The sequence below is a fragment of the Emys orbicularis genome, chromosome 8 (genome assembly GCF_028017835.1).
Source record: "Emys orbicularis isolate rEmyOrb1 chromosome 8, rEmyOrb1.hap1, whole genome shotgun sequence".
Lineage (NCBI taxonomy): Eukaryota > Metazoa > Chordata > Testudines > Emydidae > Emys > Emys orbicularis.
In genome coordinates this window covers 99,319,056-99,331,756 of record NC_088690.1, presented here as the reverse complement: position 1 = coordinate 99,331,756, position 12,701 = coordinate 99,319,056, and the positions used below count along the sequence as shown (strand labels likewise).

General features: G+C 42.2%; 1 protein-coding gene across 2 annotated transcripts in view; it reads right to left on the bottom strand.

Moving 5' to 3' along the window:
• The window catches only part of P4HA2 (prolyl 4-hydroxylase subunit alpha 2), a 36,598-nt gene extending 27,251 nt beyond the window's left edge, over positions 1-9,347 (bottom strand). For both annotated transcript variants that reach the window (XM_065409612.1, XM_065409613.1), the window contains exons 1-4: positions 9,266-9,347; positions 6,790-6,886; positions 4,217-4,368; positions 2,424-2,561 (exon numbers count right to left, since the gene is read on the bottom strand). In XM_065409612.1, coding sequence (XP_065265684.1) covers positions 2,424-2,561; positions 4,217-4,368; positions 6,790-6,886; positions 9,266-9,347 — 469 coding nt within the window. The remainder of the gene's footprint in view (positions 1-2,423; positions 2,562-4,216; positions 4,369-6,789; positions 6,887-9,265) is intronic.
• Between the last annotated feature and the right edge of the window lie 3,354 nt (positions 9,348-12,701).

The following is a 12,701-nucleotide window of genomic DNA, read 5'->3' as shown; positions in this document are numbered from 1 at the left end:
CCTGTTTCTGGTCCTTACCTACTACAATAATAATTATGGCAGGATGGGGCTCCAATTACTGTAATTAGCATTTTCTTTTGAAAGTAAAGCAAGAGTTTGTGCCCGCACAAATCTATTTCTACTAGTCACTGAAGACATTAGTTAAAAGACATAACACACAAGCCATCTTGTCTGACCTACGTATGCACAAATCTGACACCACGATAAGGGTCGCTCACATTCTCAGCCCCACACGTGTGTAGTCGGCACAAGAAGGCATATTTATGCTACTGCTGTAATATACTATGCTCTCAAAATGAGCTGGAAAAGATTACTTGGCTTTGGTGGAGATGCCTGCTCTGGGAATGCATACAGAAACTAGGGACAGTAGCTACACTTGCACTCCTAGGCTTAGTGAAAATAATTTCTTTGCAAAATGTTATGGATGTGACTGGATGGCGGCCTGAGGCTTTCATGGCAACAAAATTCATGACCTTCCACCAGGATTTCTCAATCACTTTCACGGTATGGACCTTATCTTAATTGTGAGAGTGTCATCTCCACCCACTGCCAAGCAGATAACATCCCTATGGTAGTAGCTGCTTACAGGGAAAGGTAATATTAGGAAATTATATAGGATAATTTTAGCTGCTCTTAATTTGATTTAGCAGCTGGATGCAAGAAGGAGCAAGTGCTCAGACATTTAGGAAACCTCCATTTTGAACTGTGTGATGGTCTTAAAGGCCCTCTCCCTTTCTCTCTCAGCAAGCCCTTTAAGTTCCACCGGTCCAGCTTCAGCAGGGCTGACCATAGAAGTCTTTCAAAAAAGAGAGCTCTCAACCAAAAGAGCCTTGACAGCAAAAGTCCTTCCGCCCTGTGTCTCCTGGGTGGTGGGGTTCCATTCCCCTTGCACTGCCTGGAAAGGAGATGCTGGGTCATCCCTTGTCCTCCTGGGGCTCAACAGTGCACTGGCAAACAGACTGCCTCTATTTCTTCCCTCTGCCCAGTGAGAACAGGGACCCTTTTGTTTCTGCCCAGGGTGTCAGGTTGCCAGTTTGGTGACTGACTGAGTGGACGAGGGGGGAGCCTACCCTCACTGTATACCACAAGGCTCCCAGTCCTGGGTCTATAAAGAAACAGTAACCTAGTTTTGCCCCAGATACTAACTACTCCTTCTCAGGGCCATTTCCTGTCTCCCAATACCTGCTCTCTACCATTTCCAGGCCCTTGTTTGCGTCAGAATTCCTGGAATGGGGTAGCCCGGTCTTAAAGGGCTAGTACTCACAAACTTGTCTTTTTTTTTTTTTTTTTTTTATAGAATATCAGGGTTGGAGGGGACCTCAGAAGGTCATCTAGTCCAACCCCCTGCTCAAAGCAGGCTCAATCCCCAAACAGATTTTTGCCCCGATCCCTAAGTGACCCCCTCAAGGATTGAACTCACAACCCTGGGTTTAGCAGGCCAATGCTCAAACCACTGAGCTATCCCTCCCCCAAATGCACGTGTCTGTGTTCACAGATGTTAAGGCCAGTTACATATTAAGGTCTGCAGCGGATTAAACCCAATTTCAACTTGCAACCAGTAGTACAGAATGCACGACACTTTCCACTGCTCTTCTAAGCTTCTGTGTATAATTTGCACTTCTGTCTCCAGGGCCCCCAGAAAACTTAAACTTGGGACATCTGACACTGTCAGAAGGAGACATACCTTAAAACACTATGCTAACTATCTGATGTGTTAATATAGAAATTATATTAGATGAAAGGAGGGATTATCAATAGTGCTCAGAATTGGCCAGACTGTGCTCCCACTGCAGTCAACAGCAAAAGTCACAGCAGAGCAGAGCTAGGCTAATGCTGAGCACAACTGAAAAAGGTTAGAATTAATAACTAAAGATCTTTAAAAAGTGGAAAGGCAGTAAGAAGCCCTGATTCCCAAAGTTTTCATTTTATTCTCAGAGCCTGACACTCAATGACTGACTGATAATAATAAGAACTATAAACAGAAGAGATAGGAGGCTGTTTAGCCATTTTCTGGAGGGATTCCTGTCATGTCTGCTGATGAGCTGCTCAATGAAAACTCCATTTAAACCACTTTATTATTTGTTTAGTTTGTTCAGAATGTGCTAACTGGTGCAGAATTTTATTCCATTGGAGACAAATACAACACAAGGTTTCATAACACTACCCATCCTTTTCTGAATAGGGGACAAGCTAATGAGGAAAATTTTCAAGAGCAGTAAATAACTTCAGAGCCTAAATCCCACTGACTTTCAATGAGATTCAGGCTTGCAAGTGCTTCTAAGGGATGTTTGAAAAGGGACTTCTCAGTTGCTTTTGAAATTTTTGCCCAGTCTCCTGGAACGCTGCCATCATGAACATGTCAATAAAATCACTTCTTTAATACAAGCTGAATCTTCAAGCAGAGGAGACTGCGGTACCATTACCTGGTAGTTTTCCCTTAGACATGGTCTCAGGGTCCAGTCTGTATGTGTCCTGTAGACGCATTAGAGCCTTAGCAGCGCCTGTCTCATCTTCCTCAGTTGGGAAGAACTGGCGTTGAACTGTGAGGTTCGCGATAAAACCTTTAAAAGAAGTTAAAAGAAGAAACAGTTAACATGACTCCACAACTCAATTGCATATAATCAATACCAGATTGGCCCAGGATTGGGAACATGCGTTTTGTTTTGCAACACATCCTCAATGGGAATCAAACAGTGGAGATTTAAACATAAACAACCCTCTTGTCAGACTCTTCAGTTATATACATATCTTGGTTTAAAGGCAAAGCTTATGAGCTCAAATCAGAGGCATTAACAGAAGATGGCTCAGTTCTTGTGTGATTCGCCATTAACAAAGTAAGGTGATGGATATTATAGCCTCAACCTAATAATTTTCATTTTCCCTTAATGCCTTTTCTTAACACCCCTCCCGCTCCCACAATATCCTCCCTCACGTCTTCTTTGGCAACACTCCACCAAGGCAGACGTAGGATCTCAACATTCTCTGCTGAACCTTTGCAGGCCTCCAAACTTTGTGAACGTCAAGCATCTGCTAATCCATAGGAGCTCTGTGAGATGTGAAGACCTCAGATGACCCAAGAGAGGCTCCCAGACCTTCCCAGATCCCACTGATGACTTTTCAAAGGGGCTGTTTGGGGAGAGACTGAGTACTTATCTCATTTTAGTTTGGTACGTGGGCTGAGGTTCAGGCCTGATTATGTATTTTCAAACTGCTTCAACCCATCTCTAACAAAGAGTGAAAATGTCAGAAAGTAAAGAAACTTAGGTCAAGTTAAGTGTTCATTTGGGGTCATCTTAATAGCAAAAAATGAAACAGAGAGGGCTGGACCAACATCATACAAGGTGATAAGAGCAGAGCCACAGTGCATTCATTTTAAAGGGATACTCTCAATAGTCTCTCTGTTCTTTCAACACAGTAACTAACAAAACAGGTTGCATAAAGGAAGAACTTCAAGTGCATTAAGCAAAATAATTTAAGTGTTGAGCTATCCAAAATTATATGAAAGGTTGTAAAAAAATAAGAAAAAAATAAGGGAAGAAAATGAAAGTTCTGACTTCTATTTTAAGTGTTATGTCAATCACAATAGTATTGATTTTACAAAATATTAGAGAGAAATCTTCAAGAGCAAAATTAAAGACAGGGGTAAGTGCTTAGTGGAATCAGTGATCTAGTCGTTAGAAAAGTTCACAATTTTATTTCTTCCAGGACCGCTATAAAACTCTTGGCTGAACAGACAGACTTCAAAGCATCTAAACTTTTAGCATAAGCAGAATGGAAAGAGAAAACATGCAGTGGAGTTCAAAGAAAAATATTTCCTCCTTTTCTTCTTTCACTTTCAGAAAGTTCAATAAAAATAAACTGACATTAAAAATGTTTAAGTTTAAGGAAGCAAGATTAAGACAGGTTCTCTGTGAAGAATATGCAGTAAGAGGCAGGGTTAGCTATGGAACAGTTTTAGAAGGATAAACTCATGAATAATAGAGGAATATATAGACATTAACTCTATAATGTTTGCCAACTGTTTATGTTGGAGCAGATCAGAAGCCCCTGGAGATCCAGTCTGGGCAGCAGAGTTTATAAGTTTCACACAACTCAGGCAACAGTATTTGAAATCACAACAATTAAGTTTGCAGATTTCCAGTATATGAGCAAGGGAAGGAAAAAGCAGATTTGCAGCAAAGTTACAGAAACTATTTTCTTCCCTTTAACACCTTACCACTTGTTGAGTCCTGAAGAACTAGATTCTCTAATTCCAGCCAATCAGTATTTAAACGCTTCACCAATTTATATGCATTTACTGGGTGTGCAAGATAACCTTCTGGGTCGGAAGCTGATTTCATGGTCAGTGCATCCATTTTTTCAGCCCAGCTGGAAAAAGAATAGCATGTCTCAATCTGAGATCATTTTATGAATGCATGTCTTCCTTATTGTCATCACATCTAAAAACAAATTGCTCCTTCTGCTATATATAGCCAGCTGTCTTTGCTATATATAGCCAGCCACTTACTTTTAACTCTGTAAGGGTGAATCATGGCACAATTGATTTTTTTAACTGCAATAAAATATAATATTTCCTACCTTTAAGGCCACTGGGCACAAATGTTATTTGCATTAATGTCTCAGCCAACAATTTATATCATGTTGAATTTTGAAAAAGATACATAGTGCAAGATGAACTACACTGTAATTCTTAAAAGGTCGCTCTCATTTACTAACACCACAAAATCTGTTTGCTTTTCCAAAAGCTGTTTAGGCTCTTATGGGAGTCATCCATGCACACCGATGGGAAGACAGACCTCTTAATTTTTCAAGTTATTAGGATTCTTTTCTTCTAATAGGTTAATGAACATAGTTCCATCATACGCTCATGCAGCAGTAAGTTGGCAAATTCAAAAATGATAGTGATGAGTCCTAATATTCTTTTGAGTGTCATAGATGAACTCTTATTTTAGTCAGCTATATGGTACTTCACTAATGATACAGTCGTGCCCTCATCCCTCTCTTTATTTGATCTCTTAGCTGAACCATTGCGCATGCACCAGAGCTTCACATTTCTCTCTCCAATATGCAGTGGGAACTGAGCACGCTACCGAGGCAAAACTAACAAGTGGACAATAAAAGAGCTTTGCTCAAAGCAAGATCCTTGACTACAGTCCATAAGCTTCCACTTGCAAGCTTGCAGTTTCATAATCACTGGGTCATGAATGTAATAATGGTTCCAACTGAAGTAGGGATAATTTAGTATAAACTTTTGCAATTATCCCCAAGTAACATTCTTTAGATTTTTCATATTCTTTCAATTTTAGTAATTTAATTTTCTCTATTTACGTTGTTTGGGGGGGTTTTGCTGTACAAAAGGTGGGCCAAATTTTCATACTCTTAATCACGTTGAGTAGTATCTTACTTCATAAACAGCCCCAGTGAAACCAATGAGACCAACTGAATAGTAAAGTAACACTTTAAGTGAGTAAAGGTGGCAGAATCTGGCCCTTATTTTATCACAATATGGCAGTTTCATTTTTGCCTATAATTAGTATCTAATGAGCTCTGGTTTCTTGTTCTCGTATATTAGTAGAATGCTGCAACATTTAGGCTGCAAACACTGGGGGGGATTTTTTTTTTAAATTAACTATTTCTATTGAAATTAAATTTCAGCTGAAATTTTAAAACATACACAAAAGACATTTCTGCTGACATTCATGCAAAAGCTGTTGTAACCAAAACCTACATCTGAAATCTAAACTGACCTGACCATCTCCCTTTAAAGGAAAATATATTGACTGGATTTCAAAACTTGTAAGGGATGTAGATTACTTTTCCCCTAATGGCCAGATTTTCAAGAGAGCTCAATAGCCATTGGAGCACTTAAATAAGTGGCAAGATTTTCATAAATTCTCAGCACCCAGAAGTTCCCATTGAGAATAAGCTCCGAGTACTTTAGAAAATCTGGCCCCAATTATAGGTGAATAGCACTTCTAAAATCTAGCCCTGAAAAAATGGCTTTAAATCTTGTACAGAACTATCTGAGTGTTGTTCCTCTATCTGTGATGCTGTAATCCCTATTCACAAAACACATGCCAACACTCAATGCTCTGGGTGAACTTAACTTTTTTCTTTTTTAAATAGATGAATAGGAACAAATTCATACAATCTGCTTTCAGGGACATTTAAACAGGGATGATCGGCAGGAACATCTCAGCTGTCATGTACAAGGAGACAAGTGCCTTCTGAGGCAGCCAGGGCCCAGAATATATAAGACTTTATAGATCAGAAGCCACCTTGAGCTGCATTGGAAGTAAATATAAGGTCAGTGCAGCATGGAACACATGGGGTGCAAAGTGCTCATTGTGGGCCTGCTAAACAGCAGCCTGCCATGTTCTGCCTTAAGGTTACTGCTTCTGAGTGGTCTACAAGGGTAGCTCAACCATAACATGTTGACACAGTCCAGCTGAGAGGGGCATAGATAACTAGGGCAAAGTCTTCTTGCAAGAGGAAAAGGTCCAACATCTCAACTCATGGAAAATGCACTCCTGGCCATTGCCAGTACTTGAGAGTACAACAAAGGTCCAAAAGAACACCTAAAGCGGGGATCTCTCTCACCCCTGCTTTTGCTAGAATAAGCCTCAGCCTGCTTGCTCTTATTTATCCCTCTGCCTTGGTCAGGCACTGGGGAAAGCAGGGGCAGTACTATCCAGGCCAGCAAAAGAGAGATGGAGAAAAGACGATATTGTACAGTCAACATATAAAATATGGAGAAGTGCAGATTTGTTATGCAATCCTTCCCCTTACCTTTTAACCTTAGAGAGTTTAGATTCTTCTGCTTGAATATATTCCTTTAAAGACTGCACCAGATCTTTCTCTGCATAAATCAGGTCTGTCATCTGACCTACAATGGAAGGAGAAACTTTATTACACAAGTAAAACAAGGGACTACCCTTTCCCACGGGCACAGAGGGGAAACATCCCAGACACTCTACAGCTAGTAAAACGGCTTGAAGAATCAGCATATTCAGGCTCAAGCAATTTACTACCTTGAGGCTAAAACGAGAAAAGCCGAGAGACTGGGACACAGAACTCCTGTTAAAACCAGGTGTCCAAATCCTCTAGGTGGCTTTGAAAATGTCAGCCTTAGTGTCTTCTGGAGGAACTTTGCTGTGACCCCTTCATTGCCTTTGAATGATTTTAATATTAGTTACTTGCACCTGTGTGCAGTCAAAAGAGATTTGGCATAATTACAGCTAGAAGCAACACAGTTAGTGGTCAAAATAATTGTCATGGCATCTGCTCTGCATGTGGACACAGATTAGGTCCTAGTGCGAGTTTATTAGTCAATGCCACATGCACTAGTTAGAATTGCAGTTCCTTGGTATGTGGCTTGCAAATGGTAACTGTGGAAACAATAAATATAAAAGACTTACAGTCTGACGCTCTCAGTCTAACCGACGTGCAGACAGTCTCCTAATGGAGATTGCTAGTATACAAATCTTACTTCATTTTGCGTTTTACTGAGAAGCCCTTGATTTTTTGGCAACCAAAGCTGAACACACACATAGATGATTTGATTGGACTGACAAACATAGCTGCAGATTTCTTTTCAGCATTACTAAGTAATTATGACTGATGCATAATTAAGCAGCAGTCCTAGGTAAAATCCAGAAATAAGTTCTGTTCAGCCTGAGTCAGACTGGCAAATGGGGAAATATAAGACCAGGAGAAGGTCATTCACAACAACTGCATATCAAAAGTTAGCTTTAACTGCCAAGAAAAAAAAAAAGACTACCAATCAGTTTCTATCTATTTTCATCACAGATATTTAAATGCAGCTTAGAGCAATCTGTTTTGTATGAGACTCAATAGGTTTTCTTCTGAGGAATTTTACAAAATTAAGCAGAAGTCTAATCAAGGCATGATGTCCATCCAGTGTAACTCCAGTGATTTAAATGGGGCATAAATCTTTTTGAAGCCATTAAAATCACAATTGAATATTGAGCACTATTCACAGTACAGCATTATAGATACAGAAGCATAAGTCCCACTGAAAGTTAACAGGACCTTGTCCGTCTCAATCTCTGAGGTGCTTTTGAACAATCTACCTGCATAAGCAACAGTGTTCTGAGGTCTGTATACTGAGACAGTGCTATTAAACAGAAGAAACTAATGAAGCCTGGGCTAGAACCATTAGTCTGATTGTTTTCAAAGTTTCCAGCTATTCTATGTGACATTTTTGATTAATTTACTGTACAATTTATAGGAGGACTTGAAAAGACTTGTTGTAAAGTAGGGGGCAGGGGGGGGAAAAAAACCACATGATTTTATTTTTGCCCTCTTTTTGCACCCAGCATGTGCAGTAACTGACATCTGTTGCAAAACAGCTTAAAGTAATTCTCATTGCAGAATGTTGTTTGTTTGTTTTTTAAAATCAGGTCACACTGAAGAGAGGGAAGCAGAAACAATTCAGCCATAGTATACGAATTCCACTTTAATCATACAGGTAAAATACATTCTGTAACTTTTCATCTGTGTGCAGTTCAAATGAGGGAACACAGATTTACTAGAAGCAATTATCAATCCTGTCTGTGGCTCATCTTCATCTGTCCATAAATGGAACTTTTCAAAAACAATCTATTTAAATTGGGCAATGTGTAGGCCCAGTCATTGTATCCGAGGTCAGAGAGAAACAGTCATAATGATATTGGCAAGAAATGCTAGTGAATTTACCCTGAAGCTTTGTTACATGTTGTTAAATTTCATGTGAAGTAGTGTGAAAAGGATACAAGTCATCACTCTTTGTGTATTCAAAACTACCATATTAGGCTCCCAAATTCTAAGAAGTTCTTACACGTAAAAAGATTTTTTTTTTTATTAAAAAGGTTTCCTAGCTACTCAGTGATTTAGCATTAAACCTTCAGGGGTAAGGTTTAAGTGCCATCCTCAAGCCAGAATAGGTTCGCAACGCCAATTAACAGCAAAGAATGAGTCATCTTTTCACTTTGCATGGTTTATTCAAAACTGAGGCCCTCTCTGTATGAGAGAAATCTGCACCAGTTTGCTCATCACTGGTGAGCAAGCAGTAAGTGGCCCCGGCACAAAACCTGCTCTACACTATTGCATTAGGCTTGCAGTGGTGTAACATTCTCTAACGTAAACCCTGTCGGATGGGGTTACAGTTTGAGGCTTACCAAAAGAGAACCTTCTTTGTGTGCATTAAAGAATTTTATACACTGTGCTCCAACATCAAGTTATTTTGTACTGACTCTTTCCTTACCGATAGAGGTGAAAAATTCAGCTTGCGTGTGCCATGTGCAGCTAATGCAGGTCAAGAGCAGTGATAGTATCCAAGACTTCATCTTCAATAAGGCTGGGATCTGCAGGATATTAGGAGAGGAAAAAAATCAATACCCTGTGTACAAATAACTCTCAGATACCCTAATGAGGATGAGTCAAAAATCCCTAATTATAATAGAAACAGGATCTAGGTGAGTGGTGGGCAACCTGCGGCCTGTCAGGGTAATCCACTGGTGGGCCATGAGAACATATTTACATTGGCCGTCCACAGGCACAGCCGCCCGCAGCTCCCAATGGCCGTGGTTCACCTTTCCCAGCCAATGGGAGCTGCGGGAAGTGGTGGCCAGCACATCTCTGAGGCCCGCGCCGCTTCCCGCAGCTCCCACTCCTTAAAAATCCCTTCCTCAAATGTAGAGGCTCTGTTATTCAAAAATACAGCCAACAGGATGATAGCTGGCACCCCCCTCATGATCACTGCTGGAAACGCTACAGTAGCACTGTTCTGCACGGCCCCACGCAAGGCCTGGTTTGGTCTATATAGTGACAGAGATAAGGCAGGACACAGAAGAGATGCACCTGTCTGAAGGGAAATGAGATCAAGTGTCACACAGATTCCAGACCTGGAGGAAGTTTTTATTTTTTTAAACAAGAACAGGATTAAAAGGGTGGGGGGTTAGCAATAGGAGAGGTGCATTTCAAGGAGAATGGTATCCTGGGAAGAAGTGTCGCTCTCACCCCTATTCCAGTGCACGGGGACTCAAGACTGCAAAAGCATCATTTAAAAAAAAAAAAAAAAAAAGTACTAGTCAAGTATTTAAAATCCGAATGTTTTATTTTTATGCACCTGAAGCTAATTTTAGCTCTGATGAAAGCAAAAGCAAATTCTTTTGACTTCAGTGATGCAGTCTAATGGCCTCTGCATGAGATTAAGGATCTGATATTTCTCCCGCTAAAGTAAATGGTAAAACTCCCTTTGATTTCAGTGTATGATTTTGAGCATTGGCTTTGCCTTTGATTCACTGGTGAACTTCTTAACCTCTGCATGTCTGTTTTTCCCACCCACGTAAAGCATGCACCTCGCAGGCTTGTGGAGAGAATTAGCTCTGCCCCTCTTCACCTACCCCTCTACTACCAGCCTGTCTTCTTGCTCCAGCCGCACGGCCGCTTTCCAGCCTCTCCCCACCCAACAATCAGGAGCTCCATGCAGAGTTGGGCTGAGGGCTAGTAGGGGGGAAGGCTGGCTGCATAGGGTGTGCCACCACTTAAAGTTGGAAAACAGGGCAGGACTCACTGCAGGCAAAAGCCCAACCTTCCCTCACGGTCTTCCAGGGAGTGCATGACAGGGGGGGGAGCAGGATGCAACCAAAGCAGGCCGAAAGGCAGCGGGCAAGTGACCACAAATGCCTATCCCAGCCAGCACGCTCATTGCAAAGACTCTGAGGCTCAACAAACCTCAAAATTAGCTTTAAAAAGGGGGTTACTTTAGACTCATCATAAGCTATGGACTATCCTGTTTGCAACTGTTCCTTTTTGTGCCCCATCTGATATGAAATAATTTGCAAATACAACCTGCTTTGAAAATACAATACCCCTTCAACAATATAGAAAAATAATGACTAAGACAAAGATAGGGTTACCATACGTCCGGATTTTCCCGGACATGTCCAGCTTTTTGGGCCTCAAATCCCCGTCCGGGAGGAAATCCCAAAAAGCCGGATATGTCCGGGAAAATAGGGAGAGAGGGGTCGTGGGACTTGGGTCCGGGCCGGAGCCTGGGGCCGGCGGTGCTCGGCTGGGGGCCGGCAGTGCTCGGCCGGGGCCGCTGGGGCTGGCGGTGCTCGGCCAGGGCCGGCGGTGCTCGGCCGGGGCCGCTGGGGCCGCCGGGGCCAGGGCGGGCCGGAGCCGCTCAGCCGGAACCAGGGCCAGTGCCCCAGGGCCCGAGCCAAGCCGGGCGGGAGACGCTGGGGCCAGAGCCTCTTGGCCTGGGCCGGACGGCCGCCGGAGGGAGCTGCTCGGCTGGGGGGGCTGGATTGGGCCGCGCCGCGCCCTGCCCCAGCCCCAGCTTACCTGCTGCCTCCCTGTTTCAGGCTTCCCGCGGACATTTGATTCGCGGGAAGCAGGGGAGGGGGAGGAGCAGGGGGGCGGAGCGTTTAGGGGAGGGGGCAGAGTTGGGGCGGGGACTTTGGGGAAGGGGCGGGGAAGGGGTGGAGTTGGGGCGGGGCCGGAGTGTCCTTTTTTTAATGGTAACCCTAGACAAAGAGTCACTTAAGTTTGCACACTTACTGCAAAAACCCCGGACAAAGTGCCACTGCACTGCTCTCAGACTAAGAAATGAGCAAACAGCAAAGTAAGATGATTCAATGCCAAATGGTTGAGTTAATACCACAGTAATACCATGCAGAGAACCAATTAAATGCCAGCTCCGTTTTCTGCTGTTTATATTATTATATTCATAAACTATTGTTCAGTTTTTAAAACAAACCTCCCCCCATCCCCTCTGCAAATCTATTGGAAGAATCTGAAATATTTACTGCAATATGTATATCGGGTGTATACATGTGCAAGTGTGAGAACATCGTCTCAATTGCATCATGCTGAATATTTTTTCAATGCCATGTGTTTTAGAGCTGTTATGTTTCAGAAACATGTTTTACTGCAAAGCTAATACACAGGTAATCTGAGCACTAAGCAAAGTTGAATGAGTAGTGCCATGAAGAGGTCTGCCAATACTAAAGCCACAATAAGTGAAATAGCAGAATAGAAGAGTGAGTCAAGAGCACTCAGAAGATACATGCACTTGGATATATTAAACCCTGGCTGTCCAGCTGCATAGCTTGTTCTTGTTTCCCAGAGCGGTTTTCTGGATTCATCACACACAGTTTGGCCAAGTGACTATGAACGAATTTTCCACTTAAAACAGCATAACCCTCCATTCCCTACTCCCAACATTCTCTTGTTGTTCAGGACATCTGCCAAGAACAATAAAATTTACCAAATCTGGCAGCTTTGCCATCACACGCAGAGAAAGAATCAGTAAACAGGAACACTCAATAAACACAGAAATCAATTCTTGCTTGAACAAGAGAAAGATACCTGTCTGTAGGGGGTTAAATATTGTTTACAGGCATTCTTTGCACAGCTGCTACATCTCAAACACCAGAGCCAACACCTCCTCACTGCAGCCTGAAAACAATTCTTGCAAATATGTTTTTGGAGAGAAGACTGTACACCCACACACATTACAGCTCAAACATCTTAGGGATTCAGAAACCCTGTAACCGAGACCAAGACACTTGGAAATAAAACTAACCTGTTCGTTCAAGCCGAGAGAGAAACACAAAACTCTGGTTTTCAAGAAATGCTTAGAATTCAGCAATAAGGAGAAAGCTATTTCGGGCAACTATTTCCCATATAGA